The 23,880-nt window shown below is 37.1% G+C and overlaps 12 protein-coding genes across 12 annotated transcripts; 7 read left to right on the forward strand and 5 right to left on the reverse strand.

Moving 5' to 3' along the window:
* Positions 1-443: 443 nt before the first annotated feature.
* C9374_000060 (uncharacterized protein) lies at positions 444-761 on the reverse strand (the record flags this gene model as incomplete). Its single annotated transcript, XM_044695812.1, has 2 exons — positions 444-631; positions 728-761. The coding sequence occupies 2 exons, from the start codon at positions 759-761 to the stop codon at positions 444-446; spliced, it is 222 nt and encodes a 73-aa protein (XP_044552613.1).
* Positions 762-857: 96 nt separating this feature from the next.
* Positions 858-2,803, reverse strand: C9374_000061 (uncharacterized protein; the record flags this gene model as incomplete). Its single annotated transcript, XM_044695922.1, has 2 exons — positions 858-1,498; positions 1,573-2,803. 2 exons carry the CDS (start codon positions 2,801-2,803, stop codon positions 858-860), a joined length of 1,872 nt encoding a protein of 623 aa, XP_044552614.1.
* A 173-nt stretch (positions 2,804-2,976) lies between these two features.
* Positions 2,977-5,859, forward strand: C9374_000062 (uncharacterized protein; the record flags this gene model as incomplete). Its single annotated transcript, XM_044696033.1, has 1 exon — positions 2,977-5,859. The coding sequence occupies one exon, from the start codon at positions 2,977-2,979 to the stop codon at positions 5,857-5,859; it is 2,883 nt and encodes a 960-aa protein (XP_044552615.1).
* Positions 5,860-5,946: 87 nt separating this feature from the next.
* C9374_000063 (uncharacterized protein) lies at positions 5,947-7,260 on the reverse strand (the record flags this gene model as incomplete). Its single annotated transcript, XM_044696144.1, has 1 exon — positions 5,947-7,260. One exon carries the CDS (start codon positions 7,258-7,260, stop codon positions 5,947-5,949), a length of 1,314 nt encoding a protein of 437 aa, XP_044552616.1.
* An 858-nt stretch (positions 7,261-8,118) lies between these two features.
* On the forward strand, positions 8,119-10,348 carry C9374_000064 (uncharacterized protein; the record flags this gene model as incomplete). The annotated part of the gene is made up of 4 exons (XM_044696255.1): positions 8,119-8,478; positions 8,590-9,425; positions 9,481-9,832; positions 9,893-10,348. The coding sequence occupies 4 exons, from the start codon at positions 8,119-8,121 to the stop codon at positions 10,346-10,348; spliced, it is 2,004 nt and encodes a 667-aa protein (XP_044552617.1).
* Positions 10,349-10,615: 267 nt separating this feature from the next.
* On the forward strand, positions 10,616-11,006 carry C9374_000065 (uncharacterized protein; the record flags this gene model as incomplete). The annotated part of the gene is made up of 2 exons (XM_044696366.1): positions 10,616-10,801; positions 10,875-11,006. 2 exons carry the CDS (start codon positions 10,616-10,618, stop codon positions 11,004-11,006), a joined length of 318 nt encoding a protein of 105 aa, XP_044552618.1.
* Positions 11,007-11,025: 19 nt separating this feature from the next.
* Positions 11,026-12,403, forward strand: C9374_000066 (uncharacterized protein; the record flags this gene model as incomplete). Its single annotated transcript, XM_044696477.1, has 2 exons — positions 11,026-11,754; positions 11,807-12,403. 2 exons carry the CDS (start codon positions 11,026-11,028, stop codon positions 12,401-12,403), a joined length of 1,326 nt encoding a protein of 441 aa, XP_044552619.1.
* A 138-nt stretch (positions 12,404-12,541) lies between these two features.
* C9374_000067 (uncharacterized protein) lies at positions 12,542-13,935 on the forward strand (the record flags this gene model as incomplete). Its single annotated transcript, XM_044696588.1, has 2 exons — positions 12,542-12,664; positions 12,712-13,935. The coding sequence occupies 2 exons, from the start codon at positions 12,542-12,544 to the stop codon at positions 13,933-13,935; spliced, it is 1,347 nt and encodes a 448-aa protein (XP_044552620.1).
* A 35-nt stretch (positions 13,936-13,970) lies between these two features.
* C9374_000068 (uncharacterized protein) lies at positions 13,971-20,511 on the reverse strand (the record flags this gene model as incomplete). The annotated part of the gene is made up of 6 exons (XM_044696699.1): positions 13,971-16,003; positions 16,069-16,984; positions 17,121-19,611; positions 19,745-20,013; positions 20,235-20,331; positions 20,441-20,511. 6 exons carry the CDS (start codon positions 20,509-20,511, stop codon positions 13,971-13,973), a joined length of 5,877 nt encoding a protein of 1,958 aa, XP_044552621.1.
* Positions 20,512-20,908: 397 nt separating this feature from the next.
* On the forward strand, positions 20,909-21,652 carry C9374_000069 (uncharacterized protein; the record flags this gene model as incomplete). The annotated part of the gene is made up of 1 exon (XM_044696810.1): positions 20,909-21,652. The coding sequence occupies one exon, from the start codon at positions 20,909-20,911 to the stop codon at positions 21,650-21,652; it is 744 nt and encodes a 247-aa protein (XP_044552622.1).
* Positions 21,653-21,936: 284 nt separating this feature from the next.
* On the forward strand, positions 21,937-22,692 carry C9374_000070 (uncharacterized protein; the record flags this gene model as incomplete). The annotated part of the gene is made up of 1 exon (XM_044696922.1): positions 21,937-22,692. The coding sequence occupies one exon, from the start codon at positions 21,937-21,939 to the stop codon at positions 22,690-22,692; it is 756 nt and encodes a 251-aa protein (XP_044552623.1).
* Positions 22,693-22,850: 158 nt separating this feature from the next.
* C9374_000071 (uncharacterized protein) lies at positions 22,851-23,792 on the reverse strand (the record flags this gene model as incomplete). The annotated part of the gene is made up of 1 exon (XM_044697033.1): positions 22,851-23,792. One exon carries the CDS (start codon positions 23,790-23,792, stop codon positions 22,851-22,853), a length of 942 nt encoding a protein of 313 aa, XP_044552624.1.
* Positions 23,793-23,880: the final 88 nt, after the last annotated feature.

Genomic DNA, 23,880 nt, shown 5'->3' on the forward strand with positions numbered 1-23,880 from the left:
TGTGAGAGAAGTGTTTGAAATGCGAGTGATGTGTTTTTGATATGACAATGATGGTGTGAATGTACAAAAATTGTATGAAAAAGAATTATCGATTAATTATTATTAGTATTTGACAATTGCGATGATGACATACATTCTCCGCTTGATGAATACTAGTAGTAGTTCTTCAAAATTAATTAATTCTGAATATTATTGATAGAAGGATGAAATCAATGAAAATGACAAAGTGGGTGGTTCTCTATGGTCCAGAAAATAGCAAAATTGGTCCCCACTGACAGTTCTTTTTTTTATAATTTGACATTTGAAAGCGATCAATAGGTTGGCTAATCCAACATGGTTCATCACTGGAAGATCAAGAACAATACGAAATCTAATTAGATAAAGATCGATGAGTAATTGTTGCTCAATACTTGCTACTTTACTAAAAATTCATTTTGAGAATATTAAACGGACAATTGTTTGGAAGCAAATCCGGCCTTACTCAAAGATTGAACAGTATTATCAACACTGAATGATGAATCAACTTGAATAGTGGCTGTCTTGTTTTTCACAGAAACTTCATCAACAGTAACAACACCGGGACACTTGGTGAGAATGTTTTTAACGCTTCCAGCACATCCTTCACAGGACACTGTTATATTAATAAAGAGGATCATGAGAGTAGGAAATAATATCAATTATTGCATCCGATCGTTTGTTGATTTTGATTCATCACACCACCACTTACTTCCATCGACAGAGAGTTTTACAGATGTTGGCATTTTTTGTTGTTTGATTTTTAAATGTGAAATCCAAAGATCTTTAAACTAACTCTGTCTGCGGTCTAAATTGCAATTTATCCTCACGTTAAAGCTGCCTCACTCTTCTTTTGAGGTGTCAAAATCGTACAACTTCTCTGCGTATGACTTTTCTCGTTGTTTGAAACGTCTCTTTTTCTTTTTTCCATTTCTTCGTTGTACTTTGGCGAGATTTTGTTGGAGAGCTTTTTCGACACGTTTCACACAGTTTGTCACTGGTTGATAGAGAGTCATACATTTGGTAAATCGTTCCATTGTGCTTGTTAACACTTGATCTCTGTCTTCAAGTTTCATGTTCGTAAAATCTGTTGTATTTGCATTCATATCAACTTCTGAGCTGCCTGATACTGTTCTTGAAGATGCATACGTGCTTCCTTCAAGTGAATCATCAACTTGTTTTCGTTTTTGTGAGCCTCTCAATAGAAAATTTGTAGAACTCAAAGAGCTAGTAATACTCTTCGAATTTGTGTTGGACTTTGTGTTGGCATTAGTTAAGGCGGATTGATTAAGAAAATAAGCATCATGCTCGTCATCTTCTGTGTGGTCGTTTTTTCCAACAAACACAGCTTCTTCTTCTTCATCCAAATTGTCGTAATTGTAGGATCCAAACACATAGTCATCATCTTCATCCTTGGTTTCTTCGATTGTAGCGGTTTCTTTTTCTTTTGGGAAGTGAATTGTTGTTGCTTTTGATTTTTCTTCTTTGTTGATTGAAGTATATGGTCATCCTCTTCATCTTGATCTCCAAAAATGTCGTCCTCATCTTCTTCGTTACCAGTTTTTCCGAAACCAATAAGAACACCTGTTTTTGTGTGTCTTCGTTGATAGTCTTCTAACTTGTTAGCTATGGTTGAAAAATTGTCAAGGCAATACGCCATCTCTTTACCACATGCGACTGCTCTTGATTGCAAAACATAGTTTGTCGTTTCAAATTTACATTTTTCAGTATCATTCGAGGCAGAATGCAAGCAACTTCGCATTTCAGAAAATTCATTTTGGAATATTTTGAGTTGAGCCCAATGAATCTTACTAGCAATACTTCGATTACTGTCCTTGTGTTGATTTACACAAAATTTTTCTCGTGCCTCTATTTGAGGGCCTTCTGAAAGACCCTCCGTTTCTGAAACTAAATTAAGTAGTGCGGAGACCTTTGGAAGAAATATCCTTAAAGAGTTCTTCTCCTCAATTAAATCCTTAGTTTCAAAATAAATTTGTTTCATTTCTTGTGTATGAGGATCCGTTCCTTCTACACAATCTCGACATTGTGTCACTGTTTCGAGAGCTTCATCCTTATTGAGAATATTGGAGGAGAAAGCCTTGTGACCACTCACAAGATTGATCGTATCCGTTGTGGGTAAACATCTGTGTGTCAAAGTAAAATACTCCTCTGCATCGACCATACCACTGACATGACAAGCTAACTGCATCGTTTCTAATGTTTTTGGATCTGTCACAAATGGATGGCTATCGAGAGGTTCTCTTGGCATGCTTGAACATTTTGCCCATGAGTTCATAAGTTTGTAAATGTTTTTCAAGTGATATTTTCGTTGTACTCGTGCAAAAATCTCGTCATCTTCCAAATCTTCAAGGGCCAACGTGGTCAATCGGTCTTCAATAGGCTCTTCTTTTGACGTCTCTATCTTTGGTTTTCCTCTTTGCTCAGTTTGGTGTTTTGATTGGGTATGTTTGAGAAATTGTTGAAACATTTCTTCAGAGGTTGGACCTTGAGAATTGTGTTGTTGTTGTTGTAGTTCATGTGATGATGATTCCTCTTCCTGTGCATGAACAATCAAACGACGAAGAGGAGATTGAAATAAATGATAATTGGATGACATTAAACGATTCCAAAACCAGAATCGGGACGAATCAAAACCGTTTGATGATGACGATGGTAACACATGACTGCTCTTAGAATTATTCGTTAGAAAGTGATTAGATTCTTCGTTTGTTGTTTCCGAAGCAGAAAATTTCTTCGCTCTAAACAGTTGAAACCATCCAAATACCATCTCCACTCTTTTAAATTTTCCTTTCAACTAACGACCAGTATGCTGCTGCTGCCTCTCTTCGATTCGGAGATCAATCTTCCCAAAAGTTTCGAGTATGAATCAACGCTCGCTGTAATGTTCTTCAATTTTTATGAAGTTGTTCAACCAAAGAAAAAATTGTTGAAGAAAAAAATATGGAGCACTCAAAAGCCTCATCATCGACTCCTCTCGGGAGCTCTGCTGCTTCGTCATCACCCGATGCCATTTCTCAACGATTGATGGTTCAATGCTTCCGTGAGCTTTTTATAAAGATGGATGTGCTGGAAGAGAGTTTACCTGCAGCATCGGACTCAAAGAAAAATCAACAAGATGAACAATCAAGAAAGCAAAATGAACAATCGGAATGGGGAGACTTTGTTCCTTTAAAAAGAGAAGAAGTGATGGAGCTTATTGAAGGAGGAAAAAAGCGAACACAAGTTTTACAAAAAAACCAATATTTGAACATGACTGTGGAAGATACGCAGAGAGAAACTAAGAAAAGGCTGACAACGCTAATAAGGGCCGCTAAAACCATGCAATGCACTGATGAAAATGTTTCAACCATTGAGAATTGTTTAACGCTAATATTTGAAATTTTACATAATGGCCTAATGAGAAATGGTTTGAAAGTGATAACATCTCAAAAAGGAGGTCAGCTCGATGATTTAAAAATCATTTCTGGTTATTTGTATAAGGATTCAAAAGAGTCAAAAACAGGAAGCAATGAGATTGAAAATAATGTGAGCGGATCATCTTACTTGGAATCACTTTCAGGAATTATTTCAACATTGAAGGGCAAGAGAGATTCTACAAACAACATTGTTTTTTTGAAAGCATTAATTGCATCTATTCTTTGCTACTTTGACCTCAATCAGCAAGAATCTCACAAACATTTTGTTGAATTGGCTTGTCACGTTCTGCAATTTCTTATCAATGAATGCTACAAATTGGTGTATCCCGATCCACGTGAATTGCTCTATAGAGGCACGCGAGACGATGCATCTGATGCACATTTGCGCAGAATTCAAAATTACTTTGGCCTCAATACGAACGAAATTGTCGAAGAGATAGAAAAGCCTCCATTAGAAGGAATAATTTTAACACCTCTGGAATTTTGTCAACTTTTCAGAGTTTACAGTTACATGGTGCAGAAAGCTCTTTCTACTGCATATCCATTTACAATAACGATCAATGCGAATCTCCTTATTAACCGAGTACTCCAAGAGGCCTTCTTACTGCAGGCTATTTCCACACAAGTTTTAAAGAAGCCAAATAGGGATATTAAGTCCATTTTATATACTTCAAACACAGATGGTCAAAAACTACAATCGTCTTTCTATGCTATAATTTTACCAACTATCCATTCAGAATGTTTAAAGGTTCTTTCTTCACTCATCAATGCAGGATCAGAGCAATTACTACCTTATATTAATAGTATTTGTCAAATACTGGTCACAGAAACTAGAAATTGGAAGAGTTCGATACTGATCGCGCTTTGTGACTATTGCAATAGTGAGCCGTATTTTGAAGTGTATAAAGAACTAATGAGATGTCTCACCATTTTGTCATCCAAGCATGGAGGAAAAACCAGTGAAAAGTGTACTCGCCTTGTCCTACCACATTTAATTGACATAATTTCTCAATTCACGTATTTTGTGGATAGTCAAATATTTTCTTTACCTTTAACTCAGGTCCAACAACAGCATGCTGTTGAGAATTATGAGCTATCTTCCAAAAAGAAGAAGAAAAAGCAAAGCACCGTAGAAGAAGACCTCGTTTTAAATCCAGAAATTTTCAATCAATTTTCTAGAATTGTGTTTATCACACTTAAAGCTATTCACCATATGATGAACGATAGTAGTGTCCTAATAACTGTGACAAGACAAGTAGATTCTCGATACAAGTCCACATCAGAAACTGAAAACTCTGTAGTAGATGTGCTGAACACAATTGTTGACTTTTTATCATGCATTATTGGATTTGTATCCAAGTGGCATGACCTTGATGCCTTCTTCTCCACATCAAACATTTCAATTTACAGCGCTTCTCAAGTCAGAAGTTATCATGAAAACTTGATTCCCATTATTATTGCCATGTATGAAGCACTACTTCCATCTCTCCTTTCTACTTCGTCCGTTCACACGCAGTCACCTTTCCTTTCTCATGCTTTACTAATTTTACAAAAAGGAAAGTCTAGCTTGGTTCCAGAGCTAGTTTCCACTTGCATGAGTGGATTGAACGTTTTGGAAGGATTTTTACACCCCAAGTCAGCCCCATTGTATGTTCCCTCTGCAGAATCTTTGCAACACCAGAATGCAACTTATTTGGATGGCATTACGAAAAATAATTTATTACCTTCATCTTCTTCCTCGTCTGATCTTCAATCAAGATTTTCAAATCGATTGAACAGTCTCTCAAATAGCCATGAAGAAGCAGATAGTGACACTGAGTCCATTGACTTGGATGAGAAAATGGAATCTCCTTTAGAATCTAAATCTCATGTTGCTATCGACGAGAAGCCAATGCAAGAAAGTAAAAAAGAATCCAAGTCATCTAAAGAGACTAAACAAGACATAAACAAAGTGGAAAAGCTGACAAAGCAAGACAAGAAGAACGCCCAAGAATCTCGTACTAAACAAGTGTTAGCTCAAGAAGTGCCAACATCAAAGAAAAGAGATCTCCAAATGGCTGACGTAACTTTAGCAGAGGAAAAAGGAACAACACCATCCAAAAAGAGAGATGCCGTGACTAATTCTTCAATTTTAGATAAAATCAAAGAAAAGAAGAGTAAGCAACGAAAATTAGAAAGCGATGAAGACAAGAAAGTACAAGTTAAACAAGAGACACCCAAGAAAACCACGAGCCAAACACCTCCACAAGGTTCTAGTTCAAAACTTGCTCCTAACAATGCAGAAGACTTTGAAGATGCTGCTAAATTCAGTTCTGAATCTGATGACGATGGTGAGGATGTTTCCAATATTAAGTTGGTGGATAACGATGATATTGGCGATGTCTCTGCATTGGATCTTCACTTTTAACAATTCCATTATCTTTAAACATGTTCCTAAGCTGATTAGCTAGGGGACACGAAAGAACTAAACAGGTTAGATTGTGATAAAAAAACCTTATTGATTATTTAATCTCTTCAAGTAAGCATCCCATCCGAGTTTTCTGTACAGTTGAGCTGCTCCTTTACGATCCTTGTCATGATAAATGCCTCTTCCCACAATAATGACGTCACACTTCTTTTCACAAACGACATACTCTGGTGAGTTGTATTGCTGACCAAGAGAATCTCCCTTAACATCAAGTCTCACTCCTGGAGTGCAATATAAAAATTGGTCCAAGTCCTCTCGGAGTTTGCTTTGACAAATGAAACCACTTACAAAGTCTGGATGTTCGAGGGCAACACGCAATGCTTCTTGTTGAGTGGATTCATTAGTGGTAGCTCCTTCAGTACTCATTTGAGCAATTAAGAGCAAGCCTCTTGCCTCATTAATAGACTCTTCTTTGAGGGCCTCCTTGAGCGCCTTGACAAGAGATGAACCACCACTCACCATATGAGCATTGCAAAGGTCAGACCATTGAGCAATCTTGAAAGGTCCCCTTGCGTATTGTTGCTTGACAACATTGCCAATATCAGCTAGCTTTCGATCTTCAAAAATTAAAAAGTTGTGCTTTTCAGCAAGTGCTTTGAGTTGTTTGGTAAATTCTTCATCAGGTTGGTCGTCCAAAGTATCGACATGAGTTTTCAACATGCAAATTTCAGATCCACACTCCTCTGCCAATTTCAATAAATCTTGCTTACTAGTAATATCTGCAGCAATGCACAAGTTTGTTTTCTTTTGTTCCATCAAATTAAATAACTTCTTGGAAAATTCATTATTCGCCAATTGTGCTCGTTCTGCAAAGCTCAATTCCTTCTTTTTTTGAACTTGTGGTTGAGATGATTGTTGAGCTTCTTGAGGGAACTGGTTGTTTGCAATGAAGGTGAGAATTTCCTCACGAGTATCCTCTGTCATTTTACCAAGTTTCATGAGCATTTGTGTCGCTTCCGACATGGTCAAGCATGGATGAACTCGATACTCCTTGTCACCCTTCTTCAAAACATGCATATTATTGGAAAATGGAAGTTGTTCTCTTGTTAAAAATACGAGGGCATCTGTCACAATTAAACCTTCATTTTCAAGTTTTTCTGCTGTTTCCATTATACTTGCTCCACTTGTAATGACGTCCTCGATTAATAAACAATTCGTTTCATTCTTGACATAAACACCTTCAACCATATTTCCTGTTCCATACTGCTTTCTTTCTTTTCTGCAAATAACCATTGGCAAGTTGTGTGACACAGACATGCATGATGAAAATGTCAATGCAGAGTAAGGTACGCCACAAATGACCTTTTTATCCATATTTGTCACCAACTGTCTTTCAGTCATCAAGTTGTAGAACAACTCTGAAATTTGCCCAACATTTTTGGATAGCAAGGAATAATTCTTAAATCCACATAAAAAGGAGAAACAATGCCAGACTTTAAGGTAAACTTTCCAAACTTTAAAGCTCCAATCTCACACAATTGTTGAACCAATTCTTCCTTCAAGCTTTGCAAATTCATATCGGACATTTTCAAAGTAAGAAATGAGAATAAGTGAGAATTTTCTTTCACGAGAATTTGGTTCTAACACGTGTATACTTGAGTGTTGGTTGAGAGGAAAGAGAATGTTGGTGCTCTCAAAATTAGCCTCTTTTGTCGGAAAGGATGAAAATTGTTTTCGAGGTATTTTTTTCGAGAGGAAAATTCAAAACGAAGGTGGGACTTGATTCATCGAGACCCTACCTGAATTGTATTGCAATATTTATTTGAAGATTAAGAGCATGAGGTGTTGTATTTATTGTGTTTTTAAAATTGAAATAACGAATAAGAAGAGAGACTAATTGATAAGAATGTAATAAAAAATGAAAACAAATAGTGTTGCCTCTTGTTTGGGAAGGAGGACATTAGATGAGAAGAAGAAACAGACCTTGTTCCAGTTGAAACAATGGACAACAACTCCGAGTTTTGTTTGGAAAAGTTGTTGTATTGGGGGATTCCATTCGTCGTCTTTTGGTTTATGGACATCTTCATCATCATGTACTCAAATTCGGGCTCATCATCGGAAGTCTGCTAGCAATAGTATAAAAATTGGAACAAAGAATAGTAATAATAGCGTTGAGGAATTGTATCAACGGCATCACACAAGAATGCCATTATGAGAAATCACATTTCAATTAGAAATAATTTAAATTATTCAAACACCATGATGACAGCAGTTCAAAACAATTCAAAATCCATCGCCAAAAGCTACTCTACGCTGGCATCCAATGCAAAGAAAATTAAAGAACACAACAAATCGGAATTGGATTTGTCATCCTTTACTCCCGACTATATTAGAAACTTTTGCATTATTGCACATATTGACCACGGAAAGAGTACCCTCGCGGATTATTTACTGAAAGAAACCAAAACTATTACTCCCGAGATTTTGAAAGATAATGCCCAATTTCTTGATAGACTGCAAGTAGAGCGAGAGCGAGGAATTACAGTGAAGGCTCAGTCTTGCGCCATGTTTTATGAATATAAAGGAAAGAAGTATTTATTGAATTTAATTGATACACCAGTAAGTTTGATAGCATTACAACTGAAGTCGCGAAAACAACACTTATTTCATTCATTACATGAATTTCGTTTTATTTGTAATTTCAACATTGGAATTTTTCATGAACAACAGGGTCACGTTGATTTCAGCTATGAAGTCAGTAGAAGTATGGGTGCTTGCGATGGAGCTCTATTGCTCGTGGATTCAGGGCAAGGCGTTCAAGCTCAAACGCTGGCAAATTATTTCCTTGCATTGGAAGAAAATCTTGAAATTATTCCAATAATTACAAAAATTGATCAGCAAACAGCTCAGCCAGAAGTTGTTGAAAAGGAGATGACAGGAATATTAGGAGTTGAAAAGGAAGATATTCTCAGAGTGAGTGCAAAATCTGGTTTAAATTGTGAAAAGATTATTCCTGCAGTTATTGAAAAAATTCCACCGCCCTCACCTCCAAAAAGTAAAGAGGGAGAAACACCAGGAGCTCTTAAGGCTCTAATTTTTGATTCCTGGTATGACGAATATTTTGGAGCTGTAGCTCTTGTATATATTGCTCAAGGGAGTGTTGAAGTCGGGGATTTTATCTATTCCTCAGCAAATGTCAAAACCTCTGCTAGGCCTCTAAAATATCAAGTCACCAAGTTAGGAATTTTGAATCCAGACCAAGTACCGGTGGACAAATTGTTTCAAGGCCAAGTTGGATATTTGGTGTGTGGTATGAAGAGCACAAAGGAGGCTCAAATTGGTGACACTCTGTATTTATGTGATTCAAAGATTGAACCTTTGCCTGGATTTAAGCAAGCAAAACCTATGGTCTATGCGGGCATCTATCCTTTGGAGACTGCTGAATTTGATAAATTACGAGATGTGATTGATAAGCTACTTTTAACAGACAGAAGCGTTACTATTGAAAAAGAGACAAGCGCTGCCCTAGGTACAGGTTTTAGATGTGGTTTTTTAGGCCTTTTGCAGTAAGTTTTTCGTACCATAGATTAGTCATTGTTGAAATATTGACGTTTAACAAAGTATGGATGTGTTCAAGCAACGTTTGGCCCAAGAGTTTACAATTGAGACGATTATTACGGCTCCCACAGTGACGTATAAAGTAGTAATGCCATCGTCAGGCAAGAGAACTAGCTACAATACGACAGAGGATCAAATTACAGAATACATTGACAACCCTAACGATTTTCCAGAACATCCGGAGGCTCAAGTTTATGAGCCAATAGCAAATTGCACAATTATGACTCCAAAAGAATTTGTTGGAGATATCATTTCACTTTGTCAAGATAGACGAGGAGTTCAAGTGGGTGTTGAATATTTCTCAAGCGAAAGAGTTTCTCTGCAGTATAAGATACCTCTGAACGAAATGATTTACGTAAGTATTGGATCATCTGAATGTTACGAAAAATAATTATATAATTTTCTTGGCCAATAGGACTTTTTCGATAAACTAAAATCAATGACAAAGGGTTATGCAACCCTTGACTATGAAGAAGCCGGATTCCAATTGTCTGATGTGGTTAAATTGACGGTCATGTTAAATAAGGATCCTGTGGATGCTCTCTCTTATATTGTACATGAAAGTAAGGCCTATCCTAAAGCGAGAGAGGTTGTTCAAAAATTGAAAAAACTCATTTCAAGACAGCTTTTCGAAGTTAATATTCAGTGTGCAGTTGGACTTAAAATTATTGCCAGTGAAAAGCTTAAAGCCTTTAGAAAGAATGTGACAGCCAAGTGTTATGGTGGTGACATTACTAGAAAGAGAAAGCTATTAGAAAAGCAGAAGGAGGGTAAGAAGAAGATGAAACAACTCGGATCTGTTTCAGTTCCCCAAGATGCCTTCACAGTTTTGTTCTCTGAGGGAGATGTGGAGGATGTTAATGAAGATTAACCTTATGTTTTTCATTTTGGTATTAAACCTTGAAGAATTGGAATTATCATTTTCAGTCGAAAAGGTAAAAATGATCCACAACTTCATTCGTGCACGATTTTTGAGAGATGACAGTTTGATTTATTCCAACAAGTATCACCAAACACGCCTGAGAGGTGACATTTCGGATTTCTAAAGCAATGTTGCGGACCGAAAGCGCCATCTCCAATGTTCATCCATCAAAACCAATAATCAAACAAAAAACATCAAAAGAAATCGCAAAGCTCCATGAACTCTTCATCCCTATGGTGTTGGTTCTCTCCAACTACTACATCAATTCTGTTAGACGCTGCAATACTCTCCATGGTTTGTCTTACAGGATGGTTTCTGTATGGCTCTTTATGCATTTATTGGAATTACCGAAAAGTGAAACACATTCCAGGCTCTTTTCAATACTTCTTTAGCTTTATTCCGGTAAGTCATCAAGAAGACGTGTTCCAACCATTGACATGAATCTTCGCCATGCATTCATTGTTGACCATCAAAGATTCCGTTTTTTGCTGAACACATTTATTTCGGAGGAGAAGACACTGTCGAGAAACTCATTCAAGAAAGAGGAGAAGCCAAGACTGGTCTCGTTCGAGTTTCTATGGCCTCTAAGAATGGTCATTCTCAATGATCCTCAACTCATCAAGGAAATGACAGTCACCAAAGAAAAATGTTTTAAAAAGAATCCTGAAACATATCATGCATTCAGAACCTTTGGAGATAATATTTTGAGTACGAGTGATCATGAGACTTGGAAAATGCATCACAAGATTTGTTCTCCTGCATTTTCATCACAAAATTTGCAACACTTGACCGAATTAGCAAGTCAATGTTTTGATGAAATGGTTGAAAAACGATGGAAATTGAATCATGATTTGAAAGGAGGGTTTGAAATGAACATGAAGGATTATTCGGATTTGACATTACATATTCTAGGATTGAGTGTTTTTGGTTTAAATTTTGGATTCTTTTCCCCAAATTCATCTGACTCGATCGAACCCAAACATGAAACTCCAAATGGTCCATTCAATAAGGGAGTTGAATTTCGAAAGGCCATTGAAATCATGTTCACTCGAGGCGTGATTGTTGAAAACTTTTTGAAATACGCTGGATTTCCATTAGGCTATTTGTACACACCAGTTTCCAAATGGTTAGGAGTTGAGAAGGCCATTCAGACTGTGAGTGATCAATTAGATGAAATTATTTCCACACGAAAACATCAAATTTTGAACAAGGAAGAATATAATCATCAAGATTTATTAAGTCTCATGATGGAACCTTCCATGAATATGGAATTGAATGATTGTGAAATTCCTACTCAATTAAGATTTGAGGCTATTAAGAGCAATGCCTATATCTTTTCATTAGCAGGACATGAGGTAAGTGTTTGTTATTGTTACTGAGAACCATGTTCAATATAACACACAAAAGACCACTGCAACAGCACTCCAATGGGCAACGTATCGCATCGCGAAACACAAAGATATTCAAGAAAAGATTCGTCAAGAAGTAGAGAGTGTGATGGCTCTCAGCTCCAACTCTAAATCAGCAATTTCTTGTCAAGATTACGAAAAATTAATTTATACCAATGCAGTATTGATGGAAACTCTTCGATTACATAACCCAGTTCCTGGCGTTCTCAAAGTTGCAACCAAAGATGTCACACTGGGTGGTTTTAAAATTCCAAAAGGCACCGACGTCATTATTAGTATTTCAGCAGTGTGTCATGCAGAAAAGAATTGGAAAAATCCTTTGGAATTTAATCCTGAACGATTTATGGAATCTTCTGAAAGTCAAATACGATTTCAACACTCTTTTGAATGGCTTTCGTTCATGATTGGAAATCGAAGATGTTTAGGATACAAATTCGCACTGTTGGAAGGTTGTGCCATTCTTGCCAAATTAGTTCAAACCTTTGAATTCGAATTACTCAATGACGAAAGCAATCCAAAGGATCGTATTCAGAGAATTCCTGGAATTACCACTCGACCTGGAAATTTGAGAGTTCGGGCCAAACTACGATCGTAATCCTCTCTTAATCTTTAAATACGATTTCCATATGGAAGACTTTTTTGAACAACATTTGGATGTACATACCAAATCCGAGTTTCGTAATTTACGGAGATAATAAAAAAAATTGCCCGCCAAAAACAACAGTTAAAAAAAATGAGCTCTCGACAACCGTTAGGCTCTGGGCCCAACGCCAACAACCATCAGAACAATACTCATCAAGGATTGACGTTTGCAAATTATGGATCGAGTGCAAAAACGAGGACGGAATTGTTGGAGGTAGGTGTTTTGCATCATCGGAACCAAGTGGATCAATTTTTGAAAAGAATCGGAAAAAACAATATGCGGAGGAAGCGTTGAAAGGTCAACCTACATCACCCAAGTATCAAATGAATCATCAGCGAAGAAGTGTTTTTACGACTGGAGAAACGATACGAAATATAGTACCACCAACACAAGATAAATTATTTGAAAATGCTTTTGTTCCATTTACGCATTTAAGAGAGGGTACTACAATGCCCAAAACTAGTGTTTTACCTCAATCACACAATGATGAACCAAAATCACCAAAACGATTGTTGGATCGAAGTCCAATTGTTGTCACACGAGAGAAAAAAAAACATGTAACAGAAAATATCAATAGGGCTAACGTTAATGGTGTTGACAAGGGAGGAAACGCTTGTTCTTTTGGACATGTGCCTTTGTCTGATGTTAAATATTGGTATTATTTATTTAACGAACGGTCAGCTTTGGATGATCCTAGTATTCCATTGTACAGCAGTTTTAATAAGGATAACAAATTTAACCCACTCAAGGAAAAAATTTTCCAAAAATCAAGCGGTCATGCAAGACAATCTTCATCTCCTGAAAAGAAAGGTTTTAATGCAAGTGATTACTTTACGAACCCTCATCATGCAAGAAGGACAACATTTCCTTCAACATTAATGGTGAATGGTGACACCAAAGACCTGTTTTCGCAACGCCACAATTATGGGTCATCACGGCCACAAACACCACAAACGACCTCACAACCAAATTCTCGACCGTCATCAGCATCTATCACCTTAAGAAAAAAGCCAAACAGCGTCACACTTCCGGAACGACCAATGAGTGCAAGAGTACCAAAGCCAAGTATTGTCGCTGCAAAAGAAGAGCCTGTCGAATACCCAGTCCACCAAGTGAACCAAGCAAGATCCCATTCCCCTGAGGAGCTTGATTCCCCATCCGTATCTAGAATTGAAGAGCTCTCTGACGTTGCAACGAAACCTAGTGGAACGTTTTCAAACTTCTTTTCTCCAGCATTACCTTCGAAAACACAACGACCTTCAGCAACTTCGTATGGTGTGAGGAAAGAAGCACCAAACAATACCTTCTTTTCTACTTACTCGTCTGAGACCTCCTCTCGATTAAGCTCAAGAAATTCGTATCAAGGAAAACCAATAGACTCACCACCATCAACAGTGGAACGAAAACGCCCTCAATCTTCATATTCCCCTAAAAAACCAGCATTTAGTTTATCCAAAAGACCATCGTCAGCTGTGTTGTCATAATTTGAAAACACTAAGCATACAGAAAAAAGGTGTTTTTATTGAACAGATTCATGAGATTCAACCGTTTCCTCATCGTCCTCGCTGTCACTCTCTGGTGGTGGAGGTATCATGATATCTTCAGGCTCGTCGTCATCACCGTTGAGATCACCATGATCATCAACCTGTTGTGCATCCAATTGAGGAGTCGTCAAAGGAGATTCCTCTTGTGGATTTCTTCTTTGAGAAATAACCTTGGAATAATTTGCAACCACAGGAGTACTTGGAGCAACAGGTTCTGTAGATTCCTGAGATTTGAAATCAATGATAGTATTCAAAAGTGTAGCCTCGTCTTTGTTGACATTTGGATCAATTTGTAAGCTAAATGATTGATACCACATTCTACAAATAATTTCAGTACGAGCAATATTTCTTTCAAGTTCATTGGTTCCTACGAATGCTTCCTTGTCACTTGGTCGTTCAGATCGAACGGCTTTCATGAAACCACGTGTTGGATTCAAGAATGGGAACACAGTCTCTGCTTCCTTCTTGGTGTAGACTTGTTGCTTTTCATGAGCATGGAATGAAATAAATTCCATAATATCTCTGGCACATGATTGGAAGAGAGAATTTTTGAAATGTGAAATGGCTCTATTGTCTGGCATGCATTCCATAACCACCTTTGAAATGTTGGTCATCTCAGCAATGGACCAAAGACCTGGTTGGAAAATAACTGGCAATAACTTGCTGAGAAGTAAGATGGAAGCCAAAGCCCAATTGTTGATATTTGCATTCTTTGGCAAGGAAATAAGAGCCCAAGCCACAAAGTTTCCATTCTTGTTGGAGAAGACCTTTTGGAATGCAGTTGAGAAATGTTGAGAGAATTGTGTGGTTGCCTTGTTATGTTCAACCATGTCACAAACCAATTCTTCATTGGTGACCAATGTTGATTGAACTTGATTGAATGCTTGCTCATACGTGGTAAAGGCAGTCTTGAATTCAGTCAATTCATTTCCATACTTTTCAAACAACTTGTTGAGTTGTGGTTTCTTTGAGAAATCTCCAGAAAGGAAGAGAACTGCTTGAATGAGTAAGGTTGTAGCAACAAGCATGTTAGAACCCTTTGGAAGGAATGTATCAAATCGGTAGATCAAATTGTTATACAATTCAAATGTATCTGCAAACGTTTCTTGATCGAAAATTCCCTTGTAAATGACACGTGACACACTCACATCCACAGTCTCTTCACCAGTATATCCCTTCCATACGTTGTACATGGATGAATTCAAAACTGATTCATCAATGTTGTCACTTTGAGAAAGAGATTGCAATTTGAGCATGTATTTGAGACCTCTTGCAAAGTGCGCTCTATTCCATGAGAAGAAGAGCCAGAAAACAACTTGGAATAAGAGTTTGGAAACTTTTGGAGGAGCCAACTTATCGGATGGAATGTTGAAGAAGATATCCATAATGATTGAAATCTTGGCATCATCTCTCACACGGACAGCATCGAAAAATCCAGCAACGAGTTTCTCAATCACATCATAGGCAAAGTTCTTGTTGAGTGCTTCAAAGATATAGTAAGATTCTAGGGAAATCTTGTTGTCTTTGGATTGGAGAGCCCAATTGAGTGCCATTTCAGAAATTGCTTCAGCAAGATCAGGACGATGCTTCTTGGAAACATATTCAGTCCATTGTGTGATGAAAGATCGCACACGTGTTAATTTTGGTGCATTACTCTTTCTCAAATTCTCAACTAGGAATTGGAATACCTTTTCAACATAGTTCGTTGTTGAAGTATTTTGATCTCGATGTCTAATGGCGAGAGATTGACAAATATTTTCAAGAATAAGTTTCGCTTCAGTGTATGGTCGTGTGCTTTGACATGAATTGAAAAGAACCATGCAATTCATGAAGAGTTTTGGCAAGTGTGGAATGAGAGCAAGATCATGTTCATAGGTAATATCGACCAATAATTGCAAGGCACTCAATTCCAAGTTGGAAATTTCAGCATTCGATGGAGACTCAAGTCCTCTGTCAACAATAAATTGAGCAATTTCTTTCTTGCCTTCTGGGAATTTCGCCTTGTAATCTCTCAAATAAACAACAATATTCTCAAGAATGAATGGCAAACTCTTCTCGTCTCTGCAAATATACACAAGACAGCTCGCAATAAGGTATGAGTGGCATTGATGGGTTGATTGGTACTATCCTTCGATTGTGAAAAGACAAAATCATAATTCTCAACAATGAATTTGACAGTCTCAGGAATGACCCATTTGCATTGTTCGGAAGATTTGATCAAGTTGTACCAAATCTTTTCGAGATAGTGTTTGTTGAGATTGGTGGTCTTGGGTGAATCGTCCACAAGTAAATCTTCTCCTCCATGCAGTTTCTCAGTGAGAGAGTACACGTGTTTCAATAAGGTTTGAGATTTGAAATCTTTCATCTTGTAGTTACCGTCACCAATTCCATTGTCCATACATGTTTTCACATAACCTCCAAAGTTGTATGCCCATGGAATCAACAAACGAAGAGTATTCTCCTTATTGACTCCATCCAATAAATCCACAGTTTTGTCAGCCTCCGCAAACAAATCAAACGTAATTTGAGGAGCGCTCTTGGAAACAAATTCTGAAAAATCATACAAGGTCTTTTTAAAGACACTTTCATCTCCAATACTTGTTCCGTGATAGGTAGTTCCATAATTGATCGTTCCATCAGCAGCATCTGATTTGATGATAATATTAATTAATTCATGTGCCTTGTCACGCAATGAAATGTTTCCTCTGGTACACGAGTGAATGAGTGAGAGATAGAACATTCCGCCCAATGTGACAAATTGCTCTTGAATCCAGTGATCTAAACGATCTTCCATGACCTTTACAATGGCTGACAAGTAACTCTTACAAATGTGTGGAATGCTGGATTTGAATTTTTGTCTTTCAAATTCACGTTCTTGAATTTCTTTTTCGATAAGACCTTCCACTTCTTTTTTAGATCCTTTGAGTTGAGTTTTTCTAAGTCGACTACTGTCATCGTCTTCTGTGCTTTCCAAATCATCTTTCAAAGCCTATTGAAAGATTCATAATATGAATTGATAATGAATAAACGAATGGTTTGTGGATTGTTTTTCAAAAATTCTGACATGGCAGGAACAATGTCCACTTCATTTCTATTGTTCACAATCACTGTTTCAAAGTATTTACGAATGTCATTAATGAACTTTTCATCTTCAATGACTCCAAAGGCACACAAATATTGAACAGCATTGGCAGCTTCTTGAACGGTAATGCTGAGAGGCTGAAATGCAGGAAATTGAAAATTTTAACAAGTGCTGTGTGAACATTGTGTTTCTTGAACATGTGACTGTGAACACATGCTTGTTCAGCAATTTCCGTACTCTTTTCAAGAGCTGTTTGCTTGCTAATGGCATTCAAATGTTTCAAATAAGTGGCAATAATTTCAACAGCATCTTTCCATGTTTCAATGGTGAGGAAAGAACCGGGAATGTCCTTTACATCAATTCGATCTTTACAAGTCCAATTAGAAATAAGTTCATCAAAGAAATCTCTCACAGAAATTCCTTGTTTCACAAACAAGAATTCTGTTGGTGACACATGACTGATGGTTTTGGTAATAATTCTCTTCAAGAGTGAAATGATATGTTGTTCATAGAGAGGATCGCTGCTTTCAATCTTGTTTTCCTTCTTAATGAAAGTTCTTTGTACTTCTACCAATCTAATCTGTGTTAACAACATGTACAAACTTGATGGATGTAAACATTCAAGAGCATTTAACACAGCAGTCTTAATCTTGTCATGATTACGATACAGAGAGTTTTGTTTGGTCAGTAATTGAACCAATTCCAACAAGAATGACTCTGCTTTTCCACTCAAAAATGGTCTAATCGACAAGCAAAGGAATTTCAAATAATTGGCCAACAATTCAATACGTTTGAGGTCCAAGTCAGCAATTCCATAACTCCAGCGTTTGACAAGTTCATCCCAAGCTTTTGTGATGGCATCATCGACATGATGTTTACACATTTCTTCAATGCATGGCATGTAATCTGGATTGGCGTTTGTATGGTTGCTTGGTAACACTAAAATCGAGTCATCTAAAAGATAGGTATTTGCAGAGGCCACTTCCTTTGTAATTGCTTTCAATTCAGGTCTAGATAATTGCTTTAACACTTTGACAGCTTGATTTCTGACTTGAGGAGCAGTGTGAATAATGTACAAAAGACACATTCCTTCAAGCTTCTTTCTTACAGAGTTATATTCTTGAACATCGAGACCGAGAATGAGTTTTTCTGACTCTTGAACTTTGTGAATAAAAGTTTCGAGTATGAGATATAAATCTTTCAAAAGTCTTAATGCATTTTCAGCTGTAATTTCATTCACTTTCACGAGGACTTCTCGATACTTTTCAACAACATCTACAAAGGTCTTTCCTGGTTCCATTTCAACAGATGTGACAAGAGCTTCTGAGGCATTTCTTGAAACAAATCTATCTGGATGTAATAAACAATGAGCCCCAATAATATTTCTAATCTCTTTCATCTTCTCTTCTGATGTGTTTCTAACTCTTGGGAAGCATTTTAACACATTTCTCAACAATGAAACATCTTGTCTCATCTTTTCATCTGTAAAGATTGATGTACAAAGAACTCCCAATACATAGTTTTGTTTTCCAATTTCATCAGGGAATAATCGAGCAACTCGTGAAATGGATGAAAGAGCAACAGCTCGATGTTCATTGGTGTGAATTTTCATGTTCTCTGCTTTGAGAATTTCATCCATGAGTTTTGGCCAAGTTCTGTGAAGTTGTTTCTTGGCATATTCAACCAAGAAGGTCTCTGCATCTTGTCTGAATTCATTTAAAATGACTTTCTTGTGGAAAATTTGGTCAGAAACAAATTTCACAAACGAACTGAATCTTTCCAAATCTTTGGTGATGTAATCACTAGGTAAATAAGTTACAAATAGTTTGATAGATTTGAAGAATGCAAATCTTTCCTTCTTATCTTTGAGTCCATCTTGGAAATATTTGATAAGTTCAGGGAAATATTGAAGATATAAATCTTCCTTAGCACGACATGTCATCATGGCCATGCATGTAACTAAATCAATGGTTTCAGCTTCTTTCTTTTGGGCCAATTTTGATAAGTTGTCATAAATCTCTTGGAAGAATAGCCAAAAGCGATTATTTGCTTCATTGTTTGACGAGAATTGTTTAAATTGCTTTTTACGCTTCTCCCAATGTTCAACGTTATCAAGTAATTTGAATTCTTCATCATGCATGAACACACCAGTTAAGGTTTGTTCATAAATGTGAATAAGAGTTTCACAAATGAATGGCATTAATTCCTTCTTGCCTTTTTTCAAATTTGGAAGCTTTTGACGAATGGCATCGAGATATTTCAGAGTACCTTCTGTACGTTCCTCGTCGGCAAAGCAAAAATCGAGATATTTGGTAAGCTTTTGTAATGGTAAAAAGTTTTTGGCTTCAGTTTGTGATTTGCCAACTTTTTCAAAGCTTGTCAACAAGATTTGTAAGACACTGTCTAATTGGAAGCTCGAAATTTCACCGAGAAGCTTTCCACAGTCTTCAACGAAAATGTCATTGTAAATTCTGTCGTAGCAAATCTTTTGAATTTTATCTGGAATGTAGACTTTTGAGGATGGGTTCAAATCACTTGAGAGTATGATTCAAAGTGAGAAAGAATGATTTGAGGATGAGTGAAACAATTTTCACACAATTGGTTGACACATGCATGACAAACAACAAGGTTAATGGTTCATCATTGTTGTTTCGATCAACAACTTACTTGTGATGTCTAAACGATTGCATACACAATTGCATATGCCTCATAATGACATTATCAATGTAATCATTTTCCTTTCTTTCAGGAATAATAATTTTCTTCTTACTATTAATATCTTTCAACAATGAATAATTGGACATGATATCTGCCATGGAATCTAAAATCTTCAACAAGTTGTTTTTATCTTTAGAGAGACGAATGAGAACAGTTTTGACTGATTCCAAATTGGTTTGGAAATTGATGTGTTCTTCCTTTGTTTTCCATTCTTGAATCTATGGGAGTGTGAAAAGATAGAGAAGAAGATGAAAACATATCATGGTGGATTCAACGGAGTGGAAATTGGACATGACATGATCACGCAAGAAGAGGATGATCCATGAGATGACAATGATGATGGTTGAGCGACGTGAAAAGTAGTTGATAATGCACCGTCAAATGTCAAACATGTCAAACCATATGATGAATTAAAATTCGAACCATCATTGTTACTTACCTGTCTATATTTGTCTACAATATCACCTTTAATGCTCGATTCTACAGCAACAATAGAATGCGAATGAACCAAAACTTCATACGCAACAATCAATTGACTTGTATCCATAATAATAAAATTATTTTACAAAATATTTTCAACACAATCATCATCATCGCATCGAATGATCAAAATTCAATCATTCAATCCGCCAAAGAAATTCTTACCTGATGGTCGTTTCGATGGAGCTGCTTTGATCCAAATTGTTGGAGGAAGTGGAAGGAGAGGAGGCTGTCATTTTTTGTTGGGTGGATCTGAGATGTGAAGGATGACAGTTTTGATGTTTTTTAAATGGTCAATCGGATTTCAACGTAATTTGGAGTGGTTGAGGAGGTCAACTTCCGTACCAGATAACATGTTCTTTCGTTTGGACAAGTATTCGTTGTTGTTTGTTATGGAAAAAAAGGACATGAGCATAAAAACTGTAAAAACGTTGCAAGTAGCGTTTCCCTCTTCGATTGAGGTCGTTTTACGGAGTTTCATGACAGATCGAATTCCACAACATGACCGTTTTGTACTAGAATAGATTGGCAATCATGGACCAGATCAAATTGTTTCGATTATCTCAAACTCCATTATAATCCATTTAAAACCCTTCAAAAGTACCTCAACAAATTCCACCCAGTAAAAACAAAATGACTCTTCTAACTGCTGCATCTCTCATGTTGTTGATCATGATTTCATCACTACTGGTGTGCATGAGTATGACTGCAAGTGTTCATTCTCTCCGTATCATGCAACCAATCAACAACAACAGTGATCCTTATTGTTGTCTTCCGAACGTGTGCAGTATGACCTCATCCAGCTCCTTCATTCGTTTGAGTTCATCATCCTCTTCCATATTGATGAAAACCATCAAGGAATTTTATGATTTTACCAATCAACGTAAACGATCCGAAGAGTTTATGAATATTACCGTTGAAGAAGATCGTATTAAAAAAAGCGATCAAGTCGTAATCTCAAGTATTACCTTACTCGTGAAGGACACATTTTTTGATTATACCTACTTGTTGGGAAATTCTACTAGTAGCCCGTCGTCCAAAGAATGCCATTGTCGAAGAACACCCAATAACAGAAAATTAGAACAATGTTTTGGAATGCCTGGTTTCAAAATTGAAAAAACGAAAATTCTTAATTTGGATGCCACCAAGTTGTCATTGGGAGAACCACAGAGTGGATTCTATTATGAAGACTGGGTAGTTCAGGAAGGAAGTCAAGGATCTGACTCCACACAATGTTGGCATTTGAGTCGAATGCAAGTAGATCCCAATTCTGTTCAAAAGTATGACTATTATGACATGAGTGAAAAGCTCGATTCAAAATTGTTTGAAATACCATCGTGGTGTCCACCAAAAGAGAATTGTCAGATTTTTAATTGAGATGAATGAAACAATGAATACATGTAGAGTCAGCTCAAGAAGATCATACCCTTATCTTGTTCAAATAAAAGCTTCAACGACCTACTTTACAGTTTTTTTGAAGTTCGTCGAGGCTAGTTCTTAACAAATGTTTCATCATTTTATGAACATGACCATTTCAAGCGTAGGACATGAACAGTTCCGTTCGTTTCGATTACTCACCTCACACTTGGTTACAATCATAAAATCTCTTTCAAACTGACTTCGCTCAAAGTTCCTCTACCTTTGCTTCTTGAAAAAACAAAATGCATACAACCTTATCGTCCAAGGAATGTTTTCATCTTCATGTTTTGGCAAGCTTTGTTGTAGTCGTGATGACGTTCATCATTCCGTGTGTTGAATCTCTTAACATCTTGCCAAAGACAAGTCTTTCATCGAGCAGTGATGAGCCTTATTGCTGTCTTCCCAAGGTATGCAGCATGACCTGCTCCTATTCTTTCATTCCTTTATCCTCTGGTGGTTCTACATCCATTTCAATGACAACCACAAAAGAATATTATGATTTTGGTTCTAATCGTAAACGTTCGGAGGAGTTTATGAACATGAATTCTTCCCAGAAAAAGAATGGTATTTCAAATGAATTAACCTTATCAAGTATTTCGTTACTCGTAAAAGATGCATATTATGATTACACATACTTTTTGGGAAATTCTTCAAACTCGAGAGAATGTCATTGTCAACGATCGCCCAATGTCAGAAAATTGATTCAATGTTTTGGAATACCTGATGGCAACATTGAAAAAGCAAGACTTCTCAACTTAGATGCAACCAAATTGTCATTTGGAGTATTGCAACATGGTTTCTATTTTGAAGATTGGGTCGTTCAGAATGAAACGAATAGTTCTGATTCTTCACAATGTTGGCATTTGAGTCGAACACTCGTGGATCCTAATTCTGTTCAAAGATTTGATTATTACGATATGAGCGAGAAGGTGGATTCGAAATTGTTTGAAATACCACCGTGGTGTCCAACGAAAGATAATTGTCAGATTGTCAATTGAGATTAAAAAATCCATCGTTAATGTTAACAACTGTTCAAGTATTTCAAAAGACTCAAGATCTTCTTTGCCCAACTTGAAAAAATGGAAATAATTCTTACACAAATTCATTTTTACTGGGAGTCATGAATGTACTTTACAGGAGCGAGTGATTTGCTTGTTTACATGGTCACGAGTTTTCTAAACTGCTCATAACTCAACGTCTTGCTTCCGTCAAAAAGCAATGCAAGTTCATCATCAGAGAATGTATTTTGTATACCTAAATTAGTAATTACTTTCTTGAATTCACTCAATGATACCACACCATCATCGTTGGAATCCAAAATTTCACTAAACACCGTTTTCAAATCCTCTTCACTGAATCCATCATCTTCCTCAACATCATTCAATGAAGTAGGAGAAATTGATGGCTTTTGTGATTGATTGGAAAATGCAGAAACATGCACAGTGGCACTTCTTCCTCTTCTTCCTCCATTCGACATTGGACTTTTCGAAGCATTCACAGAGGCTGAGCTCTTGGCACTCTCGTCTCGACACAATTGAACAAACTCCTCAAAATTCACTCCATCCTTATAGGTGGTTTGCAACTCGGAGAGAATGTCCTTCATTTCAGGACCGTAAAAAACAGAACATAAAAAATCTTTCATTTCTTGTGGATTCAAACGATCATCTTCGTCCTTATCAAAGAGTCTAAAGATGATGGAGAGTCGTTCCTTGCGTCCTTCCTTTTTCTGTGCCGATGGGAGAGGAGAGAGCGTGGAGGTTGTATTGGGAACCGAGATGCTCATTCTTCGGGTAGGTGTGATGGAGGATGTATGATGATGATGATGATTGGGAGATGTAGGTGAAGTGAGGGAAGAGCCAGAGGAAGTCATGGTCGACGTTGTTGGAGGCGATTGAGGAGATAACGCACCGGGTGGTACTGGACTTGATTTGGCTCTCGTTCTTGAGGCTAAAATGTTATTGAGAGGAGAGTTTTTAACGGGAGAGGTTTTTCGAGGAGGAGTTGAGGGATTAGCCTCCAGAAAACTAATGCGTTTGGCACTGTTGTTGTTGTTGGGAGAGGTAGGACTGATGAGTCCATTGGCACTATTATTGCTCATTCTTGAATCGAGTTGTCCAAATGCGTGGAAAAGAATGAATTCAAACTTTGCTTTTATAATATAGTGTTGTCAACCACAACGCTTACGA

The sequence above is a fragment of the Naegleria lovaniensis genome (assembly GCF_003324165.1).
Source record: "Naegleria lovaniensis strain ATCC 30569 chromosome Unknown tig009, whole genome shotgun sequence".
NCBI lineage: Eukaryota > Heterolobosea > Eutetramitea > Acrasida > Naegleriidae > Naegleria > Naegleria lovaniensis.